This window comes from Amblyomma mixtum, chromosome 1 (assembly GCF_055824585.1).
Source record: "Amblyomma mixtum isolate Tamu chromosome 1, ASM5582458v1, whole genome shotgun sequence".
NCBI classification, from domain to species: Eukaryota; Metazoa; Arthropoda; class Arachnida; order Ixodida; family Ixodidae; genus Amblyomma; species Amblyomma mixtum.
This window is the reverse complement of record NC_143012.1, coordinates 257,336,599-257,364,450: the sequence shown is the minus strand read 5'-3', so window position 1 is coordinate 257,364,450 and position 27,852 is coordinate 257,336,599. Positions and strand designations below refer to the sequence as shown.

At 51.0% G+C, this 27,852-nt stretch overlaps 2 protein-coding genes across 2 annotated transcripts in view; one reads left to right on the top strand and one right to left on the bottom strand.

Moving 5' to 3' along the window:
- Window positions 1-27,852, bottom strand: part of LOC149371550 (short-chain dehydrogenase/reductase family 9C member 7-like) — a 393,612-nt gene that overhangs the window by 28,083 nt on the left and 337,677 nt on the right. The gene's annotated exons all lie outside the window — the stretch shown is intronic.
- LOC149371555 (uncharacterized) lies at window positions 1,718-27,493 on the top strand. The gene is made up of 3 exons (XM_089585195.1): window positions 1,718-1,925; window positions 21,382-22,024; window positions 26,389-27,493. The coding sequence occupies exons 2-3, from the start codon at window positions 21,419-21,421 to the stop codon at window positions 26,632-26,634; spliced, it is 852 nt and encodes a 283-aa protein (XP_089441321.1). The 5' UTR covers window positions 1,718-1,925; window positions 21,382-21,418; the 3' UTR covers window positions 26,635-27,493.

Below are 27,852 nucleotides of genomic sequence, written 5' to 3'. Positions count from 1 at the left end.
TAGATTTGTCCAGGTCCCTTTGTTCGCACGATTCTTTTCGGAGCGATCAATGAGGCGCGCAAAAGGCGAGCGCGTAGGAAAATGAATAAAATGCAAGGGGAGATTTCGTGCAGTTTTCATAATGAGAACTGAGATGGAAAAATAAGGGGTTGTGATTGTGAGCGTCACCATTTCGAAGTAGCGGCAGCATTTCCCCGGAGGAATCTATACTATAAAGATTCCTCCGGGGAAATGAAGACCGACCTTTAAAAATTCAGTATTCCAAGTATCGATTGGCAAAAAAGTGTCGAAAATTCTGATACAAGTATGTATTGACCTAATACATTCTTGTATTTGCTGTTAGTCTGATATAGTATGTTTGGGTTAGTCTAAGAGGGAGAAATATGTGCATTTTGAAACGAGAACAGCACTAATTATTGTGGTCGTCAGTTAACAGCACACCGCTGGCAAACCTGCTCAGTTTCGCAGGACACATAACATCCAGTTATAACAACTTTTTTTTCATAGCTTCGCAGGTCAACAACTTGCCGCCAGTTCACATGGCTGCGCTGTTCAGAGTGGCCATAAAGGTTCCAATGAAGGCTGCTATTTATACACTGTAAGTGTACAGGTTCCCAGCTCTGCACGCCCTTATGATGTTGCTGTGCCCCCAAAGGACGTCGCTAATGTGCTTACGCGTGCTTTAAATGGAGTCCTCTGTCACGGTGATGGCCCTACATCGCAGCGCTAGGAAATCTAATAGCCTTGTATATTTTCTGTTTGAAGCATTTCTTATTAGCCTAAGTGTCTGTTAGTTGTCGACAAGGAAATAAGCTATTAGTTAGTTCTGCTATTAGAATTCGCCAGGGGACACATTCCTGTAGTTAAGGGCATCGCGCAAGCTATTTGTAAACAGTTTATATAACTACACTCCTTCGTCGGCCAAGCGCCGTCTTTCAATAGTTTACGCACTACATACGCATTGCTTTTATTCCTCCTCTTGACAGTTATTTACTGCACGCCCGGCTGCTCAGGGCGTACGCTGCAGTGTTCGTATACGGTAGAGTGCAACCTCCACTACCGTCTCCACGCATGACGGCTCAATGGTTATTGCAATCTTCATCTCGAATAAGAAGGCAGTCACGCAACTATGGCTTGTCATTACGAAATCATAATGCCAGCGTGTGTCCTTCGTGCTTTTTCCGGCATCTCCTTCATTAAACGTACTACGATCGGAGTATCTATTATCGCTACTCATCTTTGCTGATTTCAACTCGAGACGCTACAGCGTGGCCCTGCACTTCGATACCGCCACTACGTGCGGCCTTGCGGCCGAACGACGCGCCGGCACAGCGCTGCGTACAAGCGTTACCCAGCAACACCTCCACGCATCGATCCATGCGCACCGCCCCCGGTCGGGCTCCAGCGTACTGCGCCCCTAGCGCAGCTGCTTGCCGCCAGACGCCCCAGGGGGCGCTGCCAGCCACTCCAGTGACTGCTGGAGCTTGGAAAGCGATCCGCCCAACCCGAGCCGCTTCCCAGCACACTGCGCCCGAGTCCCACATTTTTAGAGGGAAATCTTCCCTACAGCGAAAAAAAAGGGCGCCCTCTGGCGGCGGTAAGGTCTTCTTTTAAACCATTCATTTTTGGCTTGAAGAAGTTGTTCTTGGCGCTAAATTACGACGCTAGAAGTCGCTTCAAATGTTGGGCTACTAGGGTGGCGGCATTACAGAACCCATCCTCCCTGACGCTGACGCAGAGGAGCCGTCCTTTTCCGCTTGGTCCCTCCCGGTTCCTCCCCTCGACGAGGAGTGAATCCGCGCTCTCAGGTGTGCGACGGTGACTGCTCCGTCGGTTTACACGGGGACGTCAACTTGAGGCTTTCGCACAACTGGTCCGGACCTCGGCTGAAGCTCGGATGTGCTTGCCGGTGTCGCGCAACAAAGGTGCGCAGTTCCCCTCCTCTTTGCACACCTGACCGCTTACTGCGTCCGGCGGCCATCCTCCCGGTCACGGTATGCGGCTGCCGAAACGCGCTCGCCGGATTCCGCGAACAACCTGTATCACATTTGCACAGACTTCAAAGAACGAAACGTGCGGCCTCAGGTATATTAGCACTGTGCGCTGCCTGTCTGAAGTGTTCTCGCCGACAGCCAGCTTTCAGGTAGAAGCCGCGTTAGTGTTTGTGCTACTGGCATGCTTCCTGAGCTTCCCGAAGCATGTACGCTTCGCCAGAGTTTCATTAACTCTAGTCGCATTTCATTCTTCGACGACGGCAGAAACTAGAGGGCACTCGATGAAAAAATTTACTGCAGCAGTACAATGAACTTCCTGACGCGTAAAACAGCGCGGTCACACCCACAATGTGCTACTCACCCTTGAAAAGGCCTTGCAGTATTCATTCAAGCTTCATCTGTCCGCTCGGCACTGCTGTCATGCCGGAATGTGCGGGGGAAGATTGGGAGCAGCATGCAGTCATTAGCAAATAGTGTGTCATATTAGTGTCTTTTTCGGGTTCCACGGTGTCTTTGGGTGTGCGCTGTCGCGTGCTTTGGGAGAAAAAATTCAGAGGGCACTTAAAACTGATTGCGTGCTCTGAAGGCATTAGTGTGTGATCGTGAGCGTTCGACCTCGACGCAGGTTGCGCAGTGAGGAATAAAATGAAGAGGCGCCTCCGAATGCTGATTCCCCAAACGTTCTATACGCAAAGGTCCGAGTGAAACACTCGGACACTCGGTTCGAATACTTGTCGCGAACTACCCGCCAGCCTAAGAGACGTAATATATATACAAGGGAAATCGCGTCACACCAAACGCACCGGTGTAGGACTAACGGTTGCGTCACAATTTGGATACGGAAATAGGTTTTTGAGGAAAGGAAATGGTGCGGTAACTGTCTTACATCTGGTTCCGGTTCAAAAATGCTTTTGCCCAGAATCATTGAGTATGGCGGGTTCTAGGGTTTGTAGAGGGAGGGGTACCACTGGTGGAATATAACTGGTGTTACGAGTGTGTCAGACGCGGTAGGTAAATAAAAGGTGTGATGTTTCAAGGCCAGCCAACCTCTCACTTCTGACTTCACGCGAGCCGTACGACGTCGTGAGCCAGAATTCGCGCTAAATGGTTTGGTTTATTGGTTTATTGGGGTTTAACGTCCCAAAGCGACTGAGGCTATGAGGGACGCCGTAGTGAAGGGCTCCGGAAATTTCGACCACCCGGGGTTCTTTAACGTGCACTGACATCGCACAGTACACGGGCCTCTAGAATTTCGCCTTCTAGAAAAGTCAGCAGACGTCGCCGCGAGCAGCGGGAACGGGAATTGTTAAACGTTATTTCAGCATCAGCATCAGCCGTTAGGACCATCGGTTATCTTGCCTTCGCATTACATGCCCTGCCCAAACCCGTTTTTCCCTCTTAATTTTGTCTATAGGATGTCGTAAAACCCGCGTTTTATCCCCGACCCACTCTGCCAGCTCCCGGTCTCTTAACGTTACCTCCATAACTCGCTGCGTTGTACTCAAGCTGATCCGTTTTCGTTAGCCTCCACGTTTCTGCCCCAAACGTGAGTACCGGTAAGATACAGCTGCTATATACTTTTCTCTTGAGTGAGATTGGCAAACTGTCATTCATGAACTGAGCGAATCTGCCAAATGCGCTGCACCCGATTCTTCTTCTAGTTATTTCACTCTCGTGATTCGGATCTGCGGTCACTACCTGCCCTAAGTAGACGTATTGTCTTACCACTTCCAGCATATCACTACCAATTGTAAACTGCTGTTCCCTTGTGAGACTGTTGAACATTACTTTGGTTTTCTGCATATTAATTTTATACCCAATGTACTGTCCTGCCTGTCTAACTCATTAATCATGCTTTGCAGTTAATTTCCAGGGTAACTTAACAAGGCAATGTCATCAGCGAATCGCAGATTACTTACGTATTCTCCATTAACTCTTATCCCCAACTGTTCCCATTTCAGGCCCCGGAATACCTCCTGTAAACAGGCGGTGAATAGTATTGGCAAGATCGTGTCTCCCTGCCTGACACCCTTCTCTTTGGTATCTTATTGCTGACTTTATGAGGATATGGTAGCTGTCCATCCGTTATAGATATCTTCCGGTATGTGTACGTAAAGCTCTTAACTCTGATTACGCAATGCCTGCATGAGTGCTGAGGTTTCGACTAAGTCAGATGCTTTCTCGTATGTATAAAGGCTGCAGTATACATAGGGGTTGGCTATATTCTACGCATTTCTATATCACCTGATTGACATTGTGAATACGGTCTTTCGAAAGCCTGCCTGATCATTTGGTGGATTGAAGTCTAAGGTTGTCCTGACACTATTAACGATTACCTTAGTAAATACCTTGCGGGAAACGGACAATAAGATGATCGGTATGTAATTTTTCAAGTCCTTGACGTCTCCTTTCTTATGGATTAATGCGATGTTAGCGTTCTTCAGTGTTCTGGTACACTCGAGGTCAAAAGGCATAGCGGGTGCAGGATGGCTAGTTTTTCTAGCACAATCGCCGCATCGTCCTTCCACAGATCTGCTGTTACCTGATCCTCACCAGCTGTTTTCCCCCTTTGGAATGCCCCAAACGCTTTCTTGTCTTCCTTTTTCGTTACTGGCAGGGTGCCCAGTTGCTGTACGCTACTGCCTCTCACTAACGTCCTGATTACTTTAGCTGCCATATAGATTGGTGTAGAACTCTTCGGCTACTTTAACTGTCTTATCCATATTGGCATTACTATCACATTAAAACATAAAGCGAGCAGCAATCTTCCGCCCATAAAGAGGGACTAAAACCTAGCCCACCCGCGCTGAAAGGTTGGAAAAGGTAATCACATCGCATAGGTTGCATGAGACATCCCCAAACAAAATTGCAAAAACTCTATGAAAGCGATGAATAGAAAATGCGGCTAAGTGAATAGTTTGTAAAACATAATTTTTTTATTGCCGAGGATAGCGCTGTACAGCCGATTTTCACGTACGCGATTATTGGTTCGCCAAGGTACTTGGGCGGTATACACGTCCACGCCACACCAGCATATTCAGCTGGTGAAGATTCCCACAATACAAACCACAGATCGCAACTCCTGGAACAGTTCATCTGGGCACGCGAAACTGCGCCAAACTGATCAGTTAAGCGAACAACTTTATCCACGCTAGGCTTGTCTGCGCAGAAATACGCCAGGTCATCTGCATACGCTAATACTGTGACCTCACTATATTGGATACGGAAACCTCGAGTGGCGTGACTACTCTGCAGAATGCTAATACATCGGCTCTATGTAGAGTGCGAGCGGAAGTGGCGATAATGGACACCCCTGTTTGACAGGCAAAAAGATGGACACGGGTTGTGAAAGAGAACCATTTACAATTAAGCAGGTGGAGCAATTATTGTAGCAAAGACGTATTCTCTCGTAGACGTCTGAATCAACAATAAGGTGCTTTTAAAGGGAGAACAGAAAATTGTGCTGGACACGATCAAAGGTCTTTCGAAGGTCAATTTGAAGCATCACTAGCTGATCCTGGGAGTTGCTGCAAAACTGTAGACCTTCTCGGGCGATATGTCTGTCTGAATGGAATGGCCCCTCCAACCACATGTCTGATGAGGTCCAATAACAGTCGACATTGCAAACTGTAATCGATTCTCCAAGACTATTGCAAAAATCTTATAGTCCACATTAGATAGCATAATGGACTAACAGCCCTCTACATATCGCGATTTTTTCTTTATCAGAGCTCTTTTGTACCAATACAATTTGAGTTTGTAAACGTCTGCGGCAGAACTCCGATATTCTGACTAATGGTGAATACCTTTAGTAGAAGGGGACTCAAGAGGGGCTTAAAGGCCTTGAAAATTTTTCCAGAAAGGCTGTCAGGCCCAGGCGTCTTTACTGGCATCTTGTAGTTCGGCTACAGTTAAAGGGCCACTTATCGTCGAGCACTCCTCCTCTGAAAGGGGCTTCACAAGGGAGACGAAGCGCGACACACCCTCAGGACCTGAGGCTTGGGAGGAAGCGGGAAGCAGAGATGCGTAGTATTTCTCGAATTCCGCTATTATTAAATCCGTGCTACTTAGCAAGGCACTATAATGCCTTATATATAATATAAGGCATATATTATATTGCCACACTCTACCAGCGCCCCCGTGCGGTTTGTCTTCGACCTTTGTCGCGCGCCGGACTTCGTCCTCTTCTGCTCGGTGCTAGGGTCGGCCGGTTGCGCTCCGCCCAGTGTGCTCGCCAGGGACAGAACGTTCTACCGGCGTCCGTGACATTTTGGTGCAGCTGCCGGGTACGATCCATGTACGAAGAGGTCCCAGGAACCTCCAGCGCTCCGCCACACCCCCTGGACACGACACCTGTCCACAAGTCAAGCCGCCGCTTGAAAGGCTTAGCTCCCGAGTACAAACCCCTCACCGCACCATCCCGCACGATGACCTCTACGGTGGCCAGCCAGACCTTCCAGCCATCTGTGAGTTCGCAACCGCTACTTCTTCATACGCCTCGCACGCCTGCGTCGTTTCATGGTGACAAGTTTGAGGATGTGGAGGACTGGTTGGACGGGTATGACAGGGTTGCTGAATTTAATCTGTGGGACGAAGACCGCAAGCTTCGGAACGTCTACTTTGCCCTCCAGGACGCCGCCAAGACGTGGTTCGAAAACCACGAGTCCGCCATCCACACCTGGCAAGACTTCCGGCGGCAGTTGCTGCATACCTTCAGCAGCAACGAACGGCGGGAGCGTGCTGAATTGGCCTTGCAATCGAGGGCGCAGCAGCCAAACGAGAGCGTGGCGATGTTCGTGGAGGACATGACCCGGCTCTTCAACCGCGCTGATCCTTCGATGTCTGAAGCCAAGAAGGTGCGCCATTTGATGCGGGGAGTGAAGGAGCAATTGTTCGTTGGGCTCGTGCGCGATCCTCCGGCTACAGTCGCCGATTTTGCGAAGGAAGCGGCAGGCATGGAGCGCGCCCTGCAACAGCGGTTTGCGCACTACGGCCGTCCATCAAACATAACTGCTGTGGAGTGCCACATTCCGAAGCCCGGGGATGAGAACACCTCCCTCCGAGAGCTCATCAGGAGCATCGTGCGCGAAGAGCTGCAGAAGCTTCGCTCTGTGGAGCAGCCTCCTAGTGTGACCGCCATCTCCGATGCTGTCCGTGACGAGATACGCCGCACGGTGCAGCCCATTCCGCCTCCCCAACCGCCAGCGCCCTATGTGATGACATACAGCGAGGCATTGCGAAGTACTGCGCCACCACCGCCGGCGTTCTACTCTCCTGCCCCTACCGCGCCGTCCCGCCGATTCCCGTATACGGCAGCGCTGCCAGACGACCGCCCACCCGTCACGAAGGCAAACATGTGGCGCACGCCTAACAACAGGCCCTTGTGCTTCCACTGCGGCGAAGCAGGCCACATCCGTCGTCACTGCCCGTACCGCCGGATTGGCCTGCGCGGCTTTTCGCCAGACGCACCCCTGCCACGCTATGGTGAACGACCTCGCGAGATCGATCAGTACCTAGCGGCCAATGTCCCACCTGCACCCACTGCCCAACGTCAGTCCAGGTCACCGTCACCTCGACGGATGTCTTCACCAGCCCGCCAGTCCTACGTCCGGCAGTCCTCCAGCCCGCGCCGGGAAAACTGAGTACGGCGACCCCCGGAGGTAGGGCCGCCGTCACTGGACATAATGACGAACATCCTCCGCTCACCGACGTTAGCATGCCACCCGACCTCCGACCTCACGCCGCTACGACCTTTCGACGCCCAGAGACGTCTCCGCTTGACGCACCAACTCGACCGCGAGAACGATCCCCAAGTCCGACCACCCCCACACAGCGTTTTTCCGAAGGTGACCAAGCTTCGGCTGAAATCCCGATCATCGTTGATGGCCGCCGCGTGACTGCTCTCGTAGATACCGGCGCCGACTTCTCCGTCATGAGTCGTGGTCTGGCGACTGTCCTGAGGAAAGTCCTGACACCTTGGCCTGGAACGCACATCCGGACAGCTGGAGGCCATCTGGTGACACCGCTTGGCGTCTGCACCGCTAGAATGGAGATTCGCGGTGTAACCTTCATTGCCTGCTTCGCTGTGTTGGCTCATTGCTCGAAGGACCTCATCCTCGGGTTTGATTTTCTTCGAGAACACGGTGCGATAATCAACCTCCGCGAACTTGTCGTGACGTTCTCACCTCAGTGTGCCACAGCCGGCAGAAGCGAGCCCGACAGGCCTGTCTTTCGCGTGTGTGATGACAATGTCACGCTACCACCACGCTCCAGTTTGTTTATTACGGTGGAATGCTCTAACCCACGCACGCCTCACGGGATTGCGGAAGGTAACCTGTCGTTACTGTTGAGTCAACAAGTCTGCGTTGCGCGTGGTGTTGCTTCCCTCCGCGGAATGCGAACGCAGCTTTTTGTTACCAACTTTAGCACCGAATACCGCCACTTGCCGCAAGCAACAGCCATAGCCTATTTCGATGAAATTAGTGACTCAGTCTCCCACTGCGCCTTGACCCTCAACGATACCCATGAATTGACGTCTGACGCCCCCGTTCTGACTGACGTGAACCCCGACCTAACCGCCGATCAGAAACACCGCCTCCTCATGATCCTCGACTCTTTTCGTGACTGCTTTGCGACCACTTCTAAAGTTCGGCAAACATCGGTCGCTAAACACCGCATTGTAGTTGATGAAGGCGAGAGGCCTATACAACACCACCCCTATCGAGTGTCTGCGAAAGAAAGGGAGGTGATTCGGAGGCAGGTTGAGGAAATGCTCCGCGACGAGGTTATCCAGCCGTCAACAAGCCCGTGGGCTTCGCCCGTTGTGCTGGTCGCCAAGAAGGATGGCACTCTCCGATTCTGTGTCGACTATCGTCGCCTCAACAAGATTACTAAAAAGGACGTTTATCCGTTGCCCCGAATTGATGACTCATTCGATCGCCTGCGTCATGCCCGCTACTTTTCCTCTCTTGATTTACGCAGTGGGTACTGGCAGATCAAAGTCGATGAACGTGACCGTGAAAAGACCGCGTTCATAACCCCCGACGGTTTGTACGAGTTCAAGGTGCTCCCCTTTGGCCTGTGTACCGCTCCTGCCACCTTTCAAAGAATGATGGACACTGTCCTGGTTGGCCTCAAATGGCAGTCGTGTCTCGTCTATCTTGATGATGTGGTTATTTTCGCTGCGACCTACGAAGAACATCTCAAACGCTTGAGTGCAGTATTGACGGCAATCCGATCAGCCGGTCTGTCTCTAAAACCCGAAAAATGTCACTTCGCGTACCAACGGCTGAAGTTTTTGGGCCATGTTGTGACACCTGAGGGCGTCAGCCCCGACCCTGACAAGACGGCCGCTGTAGCTGCGTTCCCGACTCCGACTGATAAGCGAGCTGTGCGCCGGTTTCTTGGCCTCTGCGCATATTACAGACGCTTCGTGCAAGACTTCTCCAGGCTGGCTGAGCCTCTCACACGGCTGACAAAAGACGATCAGCCTTTCGTCTGGGCACAGGAACAGCAGGACGCCTTCGAAAAGCTCCGCGAACGCCTACAAACAACGCCCATTCTTGCCCATTTTGACGAGGAGGCGGACACGGAACTTCACACCGATGCCAGCAACATTGGCCTCGGTGCAGTCCTCGTCCAGTTGCAAGATGGTGTTGAACGCGTGATTGCGTACGGCAGCCGCACGCTGTCACGGTCCGAGGCAAATTACTCAACCACTGAAAAGGAGTGCCTAGCTGTTGTGTGGGCGATAACGAAGTTCCGGCCCTACTTGTATGGTCGCCCGTTTCGGGTCGTGAGTGACCACCACTCACTGTGTTGGCTCGCGAATCTTAAAGACCCCTCGGGCCGGCTAGCTCGTTGGAGCCTTCGCTTGCAAGAATTTGACGTTACAGTTGTCTACAAGTCGGGCAACAAACACAGCGATGCAGACTGCTTGTCCCGTGCTCCTATCCCGTCCAGCTCTGATGACCTCGAAGATGACCCTCTATTTATTGGTGCTCTGACCACGTCCGCCCTCGCTCAACAACAGAGAGACGACACGGAATTGCGCCCACTCATCGATTATCTCGAGGGAACCGCCTCGTTACCACCTCGTCTATTCGCGCGTGGCTTGTCGTCGTTTTGCTTGCGAGATGGCGTCCTCTACAAACGAAATTACGGCCCGACGGACTCTGGTTACCTGCTCGTGGTTCCAACGGCGCTCCGCACTGACGTTTTGCAGGCGTGCCACGACGAGCTTCCTTCCGGCCACCTCGGATTTTCTCGAACGATGGCACGAGTTCGTCACCGTTATTACTGGCCCAGGCTTTCTGCGGCTGTCAAGCGTTATGTGCGCACTTGCCGCGAGTGTCAACGTCGGAAGAAACCACCTTTCAAGCCGGCTGGCTTGCTCCAACCCATTGCTCCGCCGAGAATTCCTTTCCACCAAGTCGGCATGGACTTACTGGGCCCATTTCCCACGTCATCATTGGGTAACCGGTATATTGTGGTTGCAACCGACTACCTCACCCGGTATTGTGAGACGAAAGCCCTTCCCCGCGGTACTGCTGCTGAAATTGCTGACTTTTTCATCATCAGCATAGTCCTCCGCCATGGCGCCCCTTCTGTTGTTTTAACTGACCGAGGCACAGCGTTCACGTCTACGCTTACTCAGGAAGTTATGCGGCTCAGTGGCACAAGTCATCGTAAGACCACAGCTTACCATCCTCAAACCAACGGCCTAACCGAGCGCCTCAATAAGACTATCGCTGATATGATTTCTATGTACGTCGACGATGACCACAAGAACTGGGACGCAATACTTCCGTACGTCACGTTTGCCTACAACACTGCCCTTCAAGAGACGACGGGGTTCACGCCATTTCGTTTGGTACACGGTCGTGAAGTCGTGACTATGTTGGACACGATGTTGTTGCCCGATATTGCGCACCCATCCGTTACCGACGCTGATGCATTCGTTCGCCATGCAGAAGCTGCCCGCCGGCTGGCTCGGCAACGAACCCGCGTGCGGCAGGAAGTCGATGCTCACCGCTATAACCTTCGTCATCGCGAAGTCATTTTCCAGCCTGGAGATCAAGTGTGGGTTTGGAGCCCCATCCGTCAGCGCGGTCGCTCCGAGAAGCTTTTGCGCCGTTACTTCGGTCCCTACGAGGTACTCCGCAAACTCAGCGACGTTACGTATGAAGTGCTCCCGCAAGGGAGTGTTCGTTCTTCAAGACGCCCGCCGACATCCGAAGTTGTGCACGTCGCAAGACTCAAGCCATACCATGCCCGCTAGAACAACTCTCCCCACGTTCCGCGCCCGGCACTCGGTTCACGCACACCCGTGGCTCCCCCTCAATCTCAGCCATCGAGTCGATGCCTTTCCAGAGGGGAGGGGCAATGCCACACTCTACCAGCGCCCCCGTGCGGTTTGTCTTCGACCTTTGTCGCGCGCCGGACTTCGTCCTCTTCTGCTCGGTGCTAGGGTCGGCCGGTTGCGCTCCGCCCAGTGTGCTCGCCAGGGACAGAACGTTCTACCGGCGTCCGTGACAATATATATAAGGCATATTATATATACCGTTTCACTATAATGCCTTATATTCTCTTCGCAACCGCATGACGGTGCTCATCAAGCATCGCCTGACGAGTCGGTTCTTCAGGGTGCAAGGCGCAGTTTGCTCGGGACCAAATACGGGCAGCCTTGTGGCGTTTCGCGTCAAACTGATGAAGCTAGCACTCTACGCCAGCGATTTTCTCCGAGTACAAACCATGAGCGTTACAGTGAATATCGTAAAGTTTATAGAGTGTTTTCAGTAACTTCTTCTCTTCACCTTTTTTTTTTAAAGTAGGACCTAACCGAACCAATTTCAATTGCTATGCCTCCCATTTCCTGCTTAAACATCTCCCAAGCTGCATGTAAATGAATTCAACTCGAGAAACAAGACTGGAAAGCTAAATTTACGCGTGCTCTAAAACCCTCATCGCCAGTCAGCGTAGCATTGAGCTTCAAAAGAGCCCAACGAGGTCGGAACTTAGGGCGGCTACATTCACCAATAGACACAATCACTGGCTTTACACAACACGAAGTGTGTTGGGTAACGAGAGCCGAAGAAACGTAGATCCGGTCCAGACGGGCATGCTAATTTCCTGGGATACGTGTATAGGAGCAGATAGCCCCGTGTTTGGTAGGCCCGCGTTTTCAGCGATGCTAGACAGCACTGAAGAACTTCTGTCCTACTTCTATTCGATCTAGAGCGATCATTAGGGTTACGCACGCAGTTGAAGTCGTCCATCAAAGCAACATGGCACTGATATTCAAGAAGAGATTTTCAAAAAAAAAAATCTACTCTCTCTGCCTAATCACGGAAAGCGTACGTAGATGTTAATTAACCACCACAACTCGCCAACACATCCGAAAGTCCCAACATATGAACCGCCTCTCAGTATCAATTCGGCACACAAGGTCAGAATAGGTCATGCTTTTGTTCAGAAACAGGATGCTATCCTCCGAAAGACCCGCATAATGTGACACACAGACGTTGTAACCTGCTAGAAAAAACCAGAGGGCTTTATGTCGCGTCATCACTGTATCTTGGTCCCCTGTACAGCGACAAAGTCTAGCCGACAGCCCGAAAAAGGCGGCGTAGTTGTACCTGTTTCTGTCGAGTACGGAGTTCACAGACATTCAGAGTTGCGAAGTTCATTTGCTGGGCGGTCGCTGTGATGGACTACTGGCGCTGAACCCACGAGGTCAGGCAGTGAGTGAGAGGACGAGGGCTCTCTTGAAGCAGCTCCCTTTCTCCTTGATGTGGAGGGACGCGATGGCTTGTTCTTGGACGCTTTGCGGCGGGGCTTATGTCTGGCAAGAAGAACCTCTTCCGTCTCCTCCGATGATCCAGATGTTGACGGTGTGCACCCGCCTCGTAGCCACACTTTCACAGCATGGGTCTGTACTTGAGCATTCACCAGGCTGCTGAACACAGCGCTGGTTTTCAGGCTTTTCTTTGGTGCACCCACTCACGCCACCGGATTACTCTGCAGAACACGGACTAGGCGATGTCGCAGCAGGCCCAGCTCCACTACCCCGAAATTCAGCGGCCTTCTCAGCACTGATGCACGCGACAGACGTTTCCGCTGCAGGGAAATCCGTGGACAGCTCGGCGACAGGAGGCAGCTGTTCTTCTTGAGAAGGCTGAGATGCAACAAACACGTATGCAGCACGCGCGACACTAGAAACTGCGTCTTAATCTTTCGATGAGCCATCATTAACAGCTCCGATAGGGGCTGCTTCCGATAGTCTGCCAGTAGCATCAATGAAATGCCCCTGTAGGGCTTCATCCGTAGGTTGGAGGCTACCCCGCAGCTTGTCCGCATAGGAAACGACGCACTCTTCAGTAGAGTGGCCAAAACGTTGGCAGTGGCCACAGCGCGGAGTACGGCAGTGACGACGGATATGACCTACTTTGTGGCACCGTATAGGCAGAGCGGAGGTCTTCCGGGAGTTAAAACGAGACACTGAATACCAGACAGTCAAAAGGAACGTCACTGACTGTGACACCATCAGCGAGCATCAACACAATATCTCGATTCAATGTCCGCATCTGCTCCATTTCCGTTGCCCTCCAGTTTTCAACCGTAATTGATGTCCCTCTGCCGCAAGAACGCAGGGCGTCCCGAATGTACACATCCTCCAGATGTTCTGGAAGCCATAGGACTTTCATAGTCAGTTACGATGAACCAGCAGTTTTTAACTTGTAGTTTTCCTGTGAACGAGTTTTTTGCCTTTTCTAACGCTGACTTGCAGGAAGCCATCCACAAATGAGATATTTGAAACTTTCCGATGTAAGTAATACTGTTCAAGTCTATGACAGAACGCAGAGCGCCTCTGGAGTCCTGAGCACGGCAGGGGCTTCACCAACCTGAACCAGACCACTGTCATCGCCAAGTATAGAGATCACACCTCGCGCCGACTTTTCACATTCACGCATTAGGCAACTCATGTGTAAGCCAACCATCGGTAGCTCTATTCCCACAGGAGATCGCCTTTCTTAATCAGTGATGATTTGCCGTATATATGTCATGTCATGTTCGTACCGCATTTTCTTCCCTTCTATGCTTTATATTGCTCCCCTCTTTCGCAATAAACCATTTGGTTGTTAGTCAGCGCATGTGCCTGTCTCTTCTTCCGTCCCGTCCGTCAGCGCTGTTTTGTCGTACCATTCAACAAAATCAAAACTCAGTGCTTCAACAACCGTCGAAATTGGTTTTGAAGAGAGTTCTTCCGCACTCATGTGCACTCTGATCTTATCAAAACGGTTCAGAAATACTTTCTGCGACGGCCTTAATGGTACTGGTTGGAATCACGTGATCTGAGGATATTGTTGCCAGATTAGTGCACCGCGTATTTTTCCCGCAGAGCAAACAACGGCTGGCTATCAAACGGCGTTACTAAAATGGCGGCCGGCACGGTTAGTAAGACTGTGGCGAGGGCATACGTGGGAGTGCGGTGGCCAGTTTCGCTCTAGAGTCAGTATGTTGTAGTGCTTTAGCATAGCGAAGTCGTTTCAGCGTAGATATTTGCGTATGCCAGCTGAGCATGCATGTGCATTGCAGGATGTTGAGCAAGACGAGACGCGCACCTGCCACTGCGGGCGCGCAGCTGGCATACGCTAGCAGGTCTTCTCTATGCTAAAACACTCTATTAACTCTATGACAGGTGGCATCAGCGGCTTCGTCGTCCGCTAGGGTACGCGGTTCGCTTTTCATGCCGCTTGAGAACTGTCTTCCATTAGAACTGTATAGGCAATCTCGTTGGAACGAATGTTGCAATTTCGAGAAAATGTAGCGCACACGGCAGCATGCCTGGTTACACGAGAAGCATGTCCGATTCGAAGAAGCACCGAGCTGATTGAGCGCCATTACATTTTAGGGTGGCGTGGCCGGAATAACAACTCACATTCACTCTAAAAATATATCTGCTCCGAAGTGATGTGCATATTTTTTCACGCTCTAAGTACTCGCCAGCTGTTAACGGCCACCTTCATAGGTACACCGTGAAATGGGAAAATTACCTTGGAAAGTTTTGTTTACATCTGTTTCTATGAACCACGCTCCCACCCAGTACCCCCAAGTCGAGGTTAACTCCGAACATACATATTGTATTTTGCAAATAAATCGGCTTTGAAGTGACCTTACATACTTTCACAGTCTGTTCTAGAATCTCCTCGAAGGGACACTGCCTCCTAGGTGCGCTGTGAAATAAAAAAAAATGGCTGGGGTTCAACGTGGCTTGAACCTAGTTACACGAGCGAAAGCTCTGTTAAGCATGGGCTCCACCGTCTAAAATCAAATTTCAAGATCACAGGTCAAGGTCAGGTACTCAATGGTCATAGTCATATGATTATGCGGTCATAATACCATAGCCTGTGCCATACCACCACGTAGCAAAATTCGGTTTCACACTGTGAGGCGTTGAAGGTCTTATCCACATCGAAATAGGAAGTTGCACCCCGAGGAGTAGAGGTCGAAAACTCTCGTTTACATGCATTCATATGAGCCGCACCCCCACCGGAGACAGCATTGCAACAGAATCTTGTTTACGTCACAGGTCGGTGTTCGTCTGTAGATCAAATTCATTCCACTGCATCGTCAGCTTGTGTAATATACGTCTGTTTACAATTTCAATGCTTTAACGACGGTTCCTAACTGCATGGACCAAGTTCATTAATCAGTCCGAGTGAAACTTCGGCGATTCCCGCGGTTGTGCATTTAGGAATATCTTCATCCGGCCTACTCCAGTTAATATCGTTAAAATGAAAACTTTCCGTTATGTCGTCCTTTACTGGTTCTCCATTCGAGGGATTGCCCTACTGTCTACCATAAATGCTTTAACGTATTTTAAAGTGCCGTCCTGCTCTAAGCAGTTTCTTTCTGCATCACGAATATATTTCTGCTTTCTTTGATTTTTTTTTTGTGTGTGATAAGCTTCTGTGGTTCCAAAATTTTCCGTTCTGTGTTGTTTCGAGAACTTCAGCCAGCCAGCGATCAGTGGCCTGCTTTATATTTACCCCGAACGAGGCCTATGTAATTCTAGTTTCTTTTGTCGATATATGATTCTCATATTGTGTCTATTTCATCTTGAGGAAGCTGCGCCTCTCTGCGCTGTCTCAAAGCCATACGTCGTTGTTCGACGGCCTCCCTTATTTCCCTGTCCCACCAGCTTCGTGGCTTCTTTTTCCTTCCCAGCGGTTTGTTTCACTTGTTTTGTTTTTGTTCGCAAGGAATATGCCGCTCTCATTCATCATGATCCGACTTTTCCGGGGGGCACTTCCTTATTTCGTCCTCAATGATTGTTGCTATTTGGGCCAATTTTTCTTTGTTACTGCTTTGTTCCGGAGTCCCTGTGCCGAGCGCTTTGCGTAACGCTGAAAAAGGAAAACGCAAGTCTGCGTGCTCGGTCGGTGCATTAGAGGGACCTTAAAATGATTCCGATGGGCATATTCTAGTAAAGGTGGTCTTTTTGGTATTCGAGTCAAATTTGAAAGCTCAGCGAGGACCCTACGATTTAGAAATATTTTTTTAAAAAATCGCTGCTCGCAGTAGCTCGCAACCGCGATTAGGGCGACGCACCTCACCGCGCGTGGATAGATGGAAAAAAACTTCATTGCTGGTAAATTTGAAGTGTTCTTGACCCTTACGGGTCACTGGGCGCCGTGGTCGGTCTTTGGTCCAGGATGCCGCACTTGACTGCTGCCATCGTGGCTAGACCACCTCTACACATTTGTCGAACTATAATATGCCCATCGAAACCATTTCAGCGTCCTTTTAAGCACACGCATTATAAACGCTGCTTGTTGGTTTAGCGTGGTATCCCTGACTATTTTTGAACTGATCATTCGCAGTCATCGTCAGTTTCGGTTTACGGAGCACACAGCATAGACTGGTAATAGAGTCACTGGAAAAATTTTCAGAGTACCGCATCCGTTTTCTCCGTACCGCCGGGCTTGGAAGGTATATGGTTACCACAGCCCAGTGTTGCAGACAAGCGGAACTAGCTATAACAGGTAGATTGCGTAGAGCGGCGCCCTTCCAACGGCTCTGGGCTGTTCTGTAGAGCCTGCATAGTGCACAAACTGATTCTTTAGCAGTGTTCAAAAATTATTTTTCCTGTTTCTTGTAAGTGTTAGTTCACGACACTGTCGGCTTGAGTTGCGCCAAATACGCAGGGTTTTCAATTATAACCTAAAATTATTACGTTGCCAGGAGACATAAACTTGTCATCGCAAAGGTGATTTGTTGTACTCGATTCACTAAGCAGCAGCTACTATATACCTGCCAAACCCGGAGGCGAAACTCTGGCAATGCTCCCAGTGACGCAACAGTAAACCAACACATGCTCTCAGAACTGCCAGTGGCTGGCATATCACTAACGCACTGCGAGGCACACCGCTCCAGAGCGGTCTTGCGGGCGTCCGTAGTAGGAAGAGGAAGTTGACCCGCGACGTAGATAACAGGAGCAAGGACAGGCGTGTCATAAACGAGGCCAAGGTGGCCGGCCCTGCTGCATTCATAGTCATCTGCGAGGAGGTCGACGTCAGCACTCCTTATCCTCGCGATTCCGTGGCCACGTCGTTGCCAAACCTACACTCGGGCATCCTAACAGGGCGGCAGCGCACAGCCGTGGTTGCCGGGACACTTGGCAAACGCCACGGCGCGTCGATCGATAGCGCTGACGTATCAGTCCGGGTCATCGCCTCCTTCACCGCTTCCCCTTATGCAACAGCCTTGCAGAGCGCGAAGGACACGCGACACGCAATTATGTTTCATTCGCCGATTTTCCGCGGCCAGCAGCCGATTTCAATCACACGCCGCTGCGTGATGACTCACGAAAGGCTTGTTTATATACGGCGGCGAAGAGGGATGCAGATGGAGGACGTTTTTTTATTATCGGTTTGTTTGTTTGTTTGTTTGTTTGTTTGTTTGTTTGTTTGTTTGTTTGCTTGTCGGGGAGCACATGGTCGGCGTCGTCCCGGTGTGCAGGGCAGCCGTGGCAGTTGTCCAGATTGTCTGGCGGCGCTGCGAGAGGGAAGCGTTCGTTGGTAATGGGTCAAGGGCTACACAAAATATTGCTTACGTATATGAGAAGACGAAGGCCCTCCCGCTAACATCGTGCACGCTGTCGACCGCGGCCAACGCCCCTCTCCCCTACCGGCTGCCGCATCAGGTTGCATTCGGATGCGTCGACCGTCTTTCATGACGACGCCATCTTTCATGGGTAAAATCGAGTATCATCACACACACTGACGGGCTTTCGCTCAATGGGGCAAGTAAGGCTTCCGCCTTAAAAAGTAAGACGGCGTCTTTGACGCGTAAAGATTGGTTTGGTTTGGTTTATGGGGTTTAACGTCCCAAAGCGACTGAGGCTATGAGAGACGCCGTAGTGGAGGGCTCCGGAAATTTCGACCACCTGGGGTTCTTTAACGTGCACTGACATCGCACAGTACACGGGCCTCGAATTTCTCCTCCAAAGAAATTCAACCGCCACAGCCGGGATCGAACCCGCGTCTTTCGGGACAGCAGCCGAGCACCATAGCCACTGAGACACCGCGGCGGCTGACGCGTAAAGAGCATATACAGTATAGATTCTCTGGAGATCCCAGCTTAATCTCGGCTCCTTCCCCTACTTGGACAATGGCGCACAATCTAGGTAGACGTACAATATATCTGTCAACGTATACTGGTCAACGTGAAGGACCGTCTGCCATGCACTACGACTTCCCCGAGGTTATTTGCCATATCCGTTGCGCTGACTGCAGCCGCGTCGGCGAGACTGGAAGATTTGCTGGAAGGTTCAGAAAGCATCAGCGCGAGCACAAGTGCGGCCATCGAACTGACTAGAGCAACGCTGCAGCCTGATGAGGCCCATTTTGCTCGAGTCGGTATAAAAACGGCGCCCGATAAAGTGTACGGATGGAACCATGCCAGTCATCTACATGCAGGTCATTACGTCACAAGCTTCGCGCTTTACATTTCAACCACTCCTAGTGTGCGCTTCGCTGGGATCGAAGAACAGGGTCCGAAACATCGTACTGCTTCTTGACTTCGTTACTCGCTGTGTTGCTTCTTCTCATTTGCCTTTTGGGTTGATGCAAACATCGACTTCAATAGACAGGGTTGCAAATCAGAGCCGCGAGCAAGGACAGGGCTGTCTGCAGTTCCCGTTTACGCTCTGCTTCTGTAGCCCACATTCTCACAATTTAGAATCCGCAATAGGCGTTCTTTTAACGAAGAACGTGTTGCCTGCCTGGTTCCACAAGTATGTTTTGTAGGTCAAGAAAACCCTGCCCGCGCACTGAGATGAGGACGCAGAAAAAGAACGAACATGCTCGTCGTCGGCGGCATCAATCGAACCCCTCGGCGCAGCAAACGCGCGCAGTCAGCCGCTGTGTGGGCAGGGGTTTAGGTAAGTGGAAAGAAATACTAACCAGAAATATGGCTCAGTGGTTATGGCACTCGGCTGCTGATCCGAAAGACGCGGGTTTGATCCCTGCCGCGGCGGTCGAATTTCAATGGAGGCGAAATTCTTGAGGCCCGTGTACTGTGCAATGTCAGTGCACGTTAAAGAACCCCAGATGGTCGAAATTCCCGGAGCCCCTCACTACGGCGTCCGTCACAGACTGAGTCGCTTTGGGACGTTCAACCCCCATAAAAGCAAACCAAACCTCGTTTGCCGAGGAAATCAAAAACGGCGAGAAAGAGGCACTAGACGAGGAGGTAAACAAAGTGTCGTGGTCTTTTCGTTGTGCGCACCATTCTTCAATCCCTCACCAAAGGGCTGGAGCCGACGGATTATTCAAGTGCATACGTCGCTGCACGATGTGCAAGTTTCCGCTAGATCGAATCAGGATCCGTAAAGCCATTTGCACAGAAATCCTTATCTGTGCACGCGTGCGCGTTTGAGCACGTGCGCGAGCGTGTTTAATACACTGTATATATAACAAATTTAATGAAACGGAGGCAAAGAGGAATAAAGTTTGCGGGAGCTATTCTTTCTCGCTTTAGTCGTTCTAAACATAAATGCGCCTATATTGGGGTAAAAAGGAAGTAAGTTCTCCCTCTAACGCACTCCTTTAAGGAGTAACGCACTCCTTTAAGGAGTGCGCTAGAGGCCAGCCTACTCCCTTTTTACTCCTTTATGTTTGTAGTGTAGTTGCTACTCTGTGAAACGTTATGCCATGAATTGAGACGTGCGAAGGTGATGGTCACTTAGGTGAGGACTTTTGTACAAGGACAGAGGACGCCTTTGGCTCTGCATGCTTCCCGAATGAAACGGGCTGTGCATCGCACCTTTTGTGGTGGTACAATTGGGGAGAGGAAAGGCTTAATCAGCAGTTTGTATGGGCTGTGTACCAGGTAATTCTTTCTCGAATTTCTCTGGGGCCTTGGCCTTCACCTATGAGCTGCACCACTTATCCACCCCTTCTCAAGTTGATCGCACGCTGCTACTCTCATTTCGGTGCCCTCCTTTATGCCGTCTTCTCTCCGCCGAAGACAGCGTACACTCTAAACAGAAAGGTATATAGTTTTCCTCTAGCGCACACCCTTTAAAAAAGGGTGTACGCTAGAGAGCAGTTTACCCCTTTTTACGCCCAGATAGGTGTATTCTTGCGTAGGGAGTACCGCTACCTCCCCTTTCACTGTCTTCGGTACTCGCGCATCGTCCCCGACACATTCCGAAATACCTGAGATTACCACTTACTTTTGGCCTGCTGAGAAGTTCTGATTGTTTTACTAATACTGCGTTGTTTTTAGAACTTCAGATTTCGTGACTTGGCATCAGTTTGTTACTTCCCTCGCTTCTTGGTAAAGCTTGCCGCTTTCATCAGCTTTTGTCGGTCTGGACGACCGGCCGCTGATCGCGATTAGAGTTACTGTTACTCTAATCGCGATGACATTTGAGGCCCCCTGCCGGATTATATAACTAATCTGGGCCTCCACTTTAAACGCAGAATGAGATTTGTAGGCCAACTACTAATGACGGTAAACTAAATGCATGCAGCCATCCTATCTTCACCCTCACCCATCATAAACCTTTTTTTATCTCCCCCCCCCCCCCCCCCCCCCCCGCACCTACGCAGTGGCAGGATTTTCACTTTCTCCACATGTCAGCCTGACTTCAGACTGTGATTTTCGTTCTTCGTAACAGCAAAATTTAAAAACGAAAAACATTCTCGAAAGAGCGAACACCGTTGAAGGCGGTCTGTCTGCTGCCTCGCGTACTGTTTCTTATAAAGGCCTGTACAGGCGGCGAGTTACGCAGTGTTTGATTCGCCTTGTGTGGCGTCCTTCTGCAAGACGCGGCCTACCACGTACGAAGCCTGTGTGACGTCTCCTCGTGTCGCAGGGCGCCGGGCAATGACCACAGCGGCCGGCACGTGACGATGTGGGCCGCCGAGAACTACGCGCCGGGCCTGATCGCCATCAGCGAGAGCGCCGGCGAGAACCCTCTCCAGAGCCAGCGGCCGAAATGGCGTCGCCTGTGCCGCTACCTGGGCGTGCTCGGCTTCCTCTCCCTGCTGGGCGTCGGGCTGTGCTTCGCCATCGCGCTCGCCGTCGCCGAGCCGCCGGGCCACGCCTCGTGGGAGTACCTGCTCATCTCGAGCCCCGTGGTCATCCCGGGCCTGCTCGCGCTGTACCTCTGCACGCGGCGCTGCTGCGGCCTCATCCTCAACCTGGTGTTCGCCTTCCTCGCCCTGCTCAGCGGGGCCGTGCTGGTGGCCACCGAGACCCTGGCCTCCATCGGCATCATGCTCACCATCGTGGGGGCGCTCATCCTGGCGGTGATCCTGGTGACGCTCGTCCACGACCGGGTCACCGGCAGGACGTACGACGACGAGGACGGCGAGCTGGGCTCGCGCAGCATGCGCCACCGGGACCTGCTGTTCGGCGACGACGCGTCCCAGAGGGCGTACCCGAACTGCGCGCCGCTCAGGCGAAGCTTCCGCCTGGCCTCGCAGAAGAAAAAACACCACCACCACCACGCTCAGGTGCGCTTATCGTGTGTTCCGGTATAGCGAAGAGCTTTGTGTAGCTTCCGAAGCTAGGAAAAGGAATAGAAGCAAGGTTAGCTAGCTCCATGAGAACTCTGTTTTCTACCCCAAGCGGGAGGACGGGTGCGGAAAGAACTTCGAGTTGCTGCGCTCTTTTCTTTCCTCAGAAACCAAACTTAATTTTCAAGATGGGCAAAGAGCCATGACGAACAGTAAGAGGTGCTTGGACAGACCAGTCGTTGCAGTGCCTGCGAGGCTCAGGATTCGTTTTCTCGGACACTGGTGCATGCATCCCAGTGCTGCGGAGAGGGAGGAGGTGGGGGCAGCGTTGTAGATCGTGACGTCTTCGCGTGTAGAAAACGTGGGCGCGAAGCACAGTGCCAAATAGAGCAATATAAAGTTGCAATGACTATTTCATGGCTGGCGTACTGGAATGCTAGCGCATCAAGTGGCTTTTGCGCTGCCAAGAATCTGCGTGATGTCGCTTACTGCCATGCTCTTTTGCCTAGCCTTCAGCTCAAAGAAAAGCGCTCGAGGGCCATGGGTCTGACAGCGCGGTGTAATTAATAGCACGGGAGTTTCTTTCAATTAAGCCCTGGTGCAGTCCATGAATAATCTAGCCATACTGACAATCGATGGTCCCACTTGCAGCTGAGCCTAGCCGACATTGTGCACTTAGAGCAGTCCGGCATAGCTCGCTCTTAATCTTGATAAAGCGCGAACATTTAGCTGAATTTTTTGCACAGCACAGAAGCAATAGCAGGTGTTTCAGGGAAGGTAATAACTTATTTTTAAAAAATAGGGTTTTTGAGGCGAACTCAAAAAGCTTCTGCTTTTTGCGTCATAGTAATGTCAGTGTTGGCGGACGTCAAAACACAGGCGAATCATGTTGACTAGTGAACTGATAAAGTAAATTTGAGTGAACTTTTTAACTGTTACCCTCTCGCACGGGATTGCAATCAGACATTTGTAGCCGGCCGTTATAAGTAGCAATGTCAGTTTTTAGAATTTAGAAAACGCGATTACCTTCGCCGCTGCGGCTCGACAAAATCTGGGTTCATCGTGCCAAAATACATGTGCTTTAGAAAAGCATGCAGGCAAAGTAACCCCTCCAGTGCACGTAACTAGTCGAAATCACGAAATTTTGTCGAGCCGCAGAGCCGAGGGCAATCGCGTTTTCGAAATTCTAAAAACTGATATAGCTATTACTGACCGCCGGCTACAAATCTGTAATAGCAATCAAGTGTCTATCGGCAATAGTTAAAAAGTTAACTATTAGAATTTAGTTAATCCCATTACTATTAGTTCACATGATTCGCCTGTTTTTTGACGTCCGCCACCACTGATATTACTATGCCGCAGAAAGTTTCTCGTCACTTCAAAAACCCTATTTTTTTTTAATAAGTGTTCACTTTCCCTGAAACACCTGGCATACACAGAAGCGAGCATAAAAAATAAATTTTGCGAAATGTTTACGCTTTTCTGCCTACATCGCGAAACTGAGCGGGGGCTTCGGAGAAAGGCACGAGCCCTATATGGCTGAAATCATCCATGGGCATGAACGGTAGGCGGTCTTTGCTGTGCGGTTTGGTAGCTTCACCCGCGCTGAGTAGATACAATCCCACTCCATGCTTTTCCTCACCTCCGCAGAGAGTGGCCTCCTCCGCACATGCGAGCTTTGACAGTGGTTCGCCTTCGCCGCAGTACTGTCGCCTCCCTCTTCATAGCGCTTTATAGCTACGGCCATGGTAGTTGCGTGACGCCTGAAAGAATCTGTCTGTGAACAGAATTACGCAGCAGCGTGTGCGATGGTGGAGGATGCGAGCTTGAAAAGGTCGCCGGAAAGGACTCGCCAACTTTCCAGCGCTATTGGGGTGTCTGCTGCGTGTAGAGGGGTATTATTTGGCTCGGGAGTTCATGACGAGAAAATGTAGTGACTGAGCGAGTCTGTGTACTCTCCTCAGACGGTGTATCAGAGCCCCTTTAAACCACCTCGCAGATATTAACACGCAGGAAGACAGAAATTCCGCTCTCCTCTAGCAGCAAGAAGATCGGTCAGCTATAATTACATGTGTAATCAGCGGGGACATTCCCCCCCCCCCCCCCCCCCCCCGACTGGCGCGTGACCACTGCTAATCTTCGGACCTGCTGTCAGTACATACAGTGCAGAATCATTACGTGCTTCATGGAGCGCGGAGAGGAGATTAATTTAATTTCAGAACAGTACCGCAATTAAAGACATTTCAAAGGAATTGACAAAAACATTCAGCATCATTCTGGATGCTGAGTGCAAGAGCATCCTCTAACATGAATTCAGTCACACGGGCTCGAAATAAGACTGCGCGTTTTTTATTAGTATTATTGCGTGGCGTTTAAGCCTTTCGAAATCAAAGTTGGTGGTCTGCACCCATGCGTTTTTTTGTGGTTGCTCAAGCCGACTAAATCGCATGAGGCTCACGTACGTATGAGCGAAACAAAACTGCGCGAAGAAGACGGGACAAAAGAAAGGCACGAATACACACACACAAAGCGCAGTAAAACATTAAGTTGGGCTAGTTGGTATTCGTGCCTTTCTTTTGTCCCGTCTTCTTCGCGCAGTTTTGTTTCGCTCTAACCATGAACCGACTAGCCCAACATCATGTCTTACTTCGGTACGTATGAGGCGCTTCCCAGATCGTTTTCTTTTTTTCGCGTATCAGCATCTGTATTTTTTTTCCGGTAAGCGAGAAACGTGAGTTCTCTGGTGATTTTGCGATGCATGTTCTACATCTAGTTGGTCCTCTTCTCGAGCTCCTCAGTGCTTGCTTGACGGCTTCAACCCGTCAGTGTTCACACCAAAACCCCGCAACTGATTACAGCATACTGCGAGTGTTGGATAGGTGATATAGATTTTTTGCAACTCACATATAAGAAAAACTATCAGGGCATTAATTTTTTTTTCCCCAACATAATCTCCCTTCACACTGATGTATACTTTCCCGTTTGACTGGAGCCCTCTTGGTACACCGCGAGAAAAAGTTTCTTCCTGGTCGTCAAGGCACTAGCTCCTCTTTGCAAGTTTGAAGTAGTACGTTCAAGCCATCGAACCTTGTTCTCCTGATATTCGTAAAAAATGAATATTCATAAGAAACAATCAAGGGCTAGCAGAGGCGCTATACGTCACGGAATTAAAGCTGTAGTTGTCGAAAGGCGCAACACACATGTCCTGTAGTTACTCTGTGACCGTCACGTCTTACGCAGAGAAAAATTACCTTTTGCTACTGATGACGACGGAGTGTACAAACTGTCGCCAAATTCCATTTGATGAGAGAGACGAGAGTTTTAGCCATGGCCTCCAAAATCTGCAATGCCGGCTGAACCCTTTCGGGTCGCCCAACCTTGAAGGCCGTATGTATGAGCACTATAAACGTCGCCACACAAATGGACCGCTCCGCCATGTTGATCCCTCCTTTCCGCACAAACCATTCGCGGCAGCATGCTGTGCGGCATCGGAGTGAGCACTGTTTTCGAAAAAGTCGCCGTTCCCTCCCCATCCAAAAAAAAAAAAAAATAAGAAACTACACCGTCAGTATTAAAACCTATATATTCGTAAAGTTTAGAACGGATTCGATTCGTTTCGAATAATTTTGAACATGCGTTATTTGATCACCAGATCAAATACATGGATATTCGATTCTCTATTTGAAAATTTCGAATATTCGCATGCGCCTAACTGAAGACAACCCGGACAATCTCATATATGTCTTACGGCAGAATCGCACTGACGTCGCAGCGAGCACAGCCGTCGAAGGCCTCTTGGCACGAAGCCTTTGCCAGAAAGGACTACGGGCGGCGAGTTTTAGAATAGGGAGACTTTGTAGGTTAGGTTGATTGGGGAATACCGGGTCACCAGTGGGCATGCGCAGAACTATGACCCGAGGGGCGTTATTGTTGCGCGCATTCGTACTGGCGCCCCGCTATTCCGCTATGCCCATGGAGGAAAAAAAATAATTCTTCAGAGGCCTTACGTCACATATTTTGAAACCGGACGTGAGATCCCCCCCCCCAGCTGGCCGCCGTCTCAGCACGCTTGCGCAGCAGACGACGCCGCTTCACCCAGCGTTACTTTTGGCTGTGCCGTAGGCCATATGCATCCAGCAGTCCTTCCGAAGAGACGTGACTTCCGGTGCATAGTTCTGGAGTGCAGCTAGGATAGCAAGGGCCTCTCATGGGCTTTCCTTCCTCCATGCCTATACCCCTAACCGATAGGGTCTCCCATTTCAACAGCTCGCTAATAGAGCTCGCTAATAGAGGGCGTTATGGGCCGCCAGAAACACGTGGACTGAGTTCCCGCATAAACAGCTCTTTGTGACTCGCTGCAGGTGCAGTTCATCGTCCCCGAGCTGCCCCCGCCCTCGTCGGGTCTGCATTCGCGCAACAGTCCCGAGCACGGAGCGCACCCTCAGGAGGTCTCACCCGAGGTCCCCTCGACGCCTGAAGACATGAGGGTCGATGACCCTCAAGAAGAAGCCGCCAGTACCAGCGGGGACGAAGAAGGCTGCGAGACTACGCACGCCTGTCCGCACTCCCCGCAGCCACAAGTCGTGGCTTCCGAGCAGGCATCGTGAGAAGATGCGCGCAGGCCACGGCCGCAGTGTTCAACTCAGGGTTGTGCTGAGCTGCGTTTGCATTTTTACGGTTCGAAACCCAAGCCTCTAGCTAGGAGTCGAGTTTCCTCTCGCTGTACATAACTGCAGGCACCGTTACTGTTTCACGCTTTTTCAAGTGCGCGCTGCACGCCGTACTCTACAGCATCCATTGATGTCCACATAATGACGTCCATTAACGGATTAATCCCGGAAGAGACGTCCACGACAGGATTCTTGAATGAAGGCGCGCAGCTAAAGGGATAAAGTGGAAGACTGGGGCAAGTTGGTTGGACGTTATGGACGCAGCGCGAAACACGAGGACACGTCTTGACCTCGTGTTTCGCGCTGAGTCGATAACAGCTAAAGGGACATTGAGGACAGCTCCATCGAGTCTTACATCGAGAGGTGTTTATAGGACGCATTCAGCTGCCGATCAGCCCTGCCTTAAGCGCCGCGGTTGAGGGAAAACGCGGAGGAGGAGTCAACCTTCGTCGTCTGCGAGTGGGGAGTGGGCTCAACTTTCATCACGTGAACACTTCTCGATCGCACTCCGAGCCGTTTTGGTCGTAAAACGCATCGAAACGCATCTCGGACGCTGCACGTATACCCAGGAGAACATGCAGCGGATCGCATACGAGGAGCACGCGCCACAGGCCGCTGCCGTACTGCAGCGTACTAGTGTAGACGTATGCAGGTTTATCGGACACCGGCTGCACACACGCACTGGTACCGCCCTCACCACTGCGCCAGTATGATCTGCGCCTGCTGTACCGGTATAGTATAGTCGGTTACAACTCAAGAAGGAGTCGGCAGATGCCCCTCAAAGGAGCCCCTCCAACTAATGGCGTCGACCGATTCTCCCCCTTTGCCGATTATCCCACCCTCCCCTCCCCTCTCGCTAGCCCGATTCCTTTTGACCTGCTAATGTGAAATCGCAGGGGGTGACAGATGAATGGGGAGTGACTGCGACGTCATGAAAACCGGTCGAAGCCATTGATTGGAGGGCTGCCATTGAGGGGCACCTGCCCATTCGTTCTTGAGTTGGTATCCGACTAAATTATGTCTCCGCTATGCCAAGTTTCTGTTAACAGACAATGGTTACGCTAGCTGTCTCGCTGAATTTCGCGATTTCCGCAAATGATGAAAACCGACTGTGCGGCTTTCTTCTAAAGGCGCGCTTATTAAGCGAGAAAATCG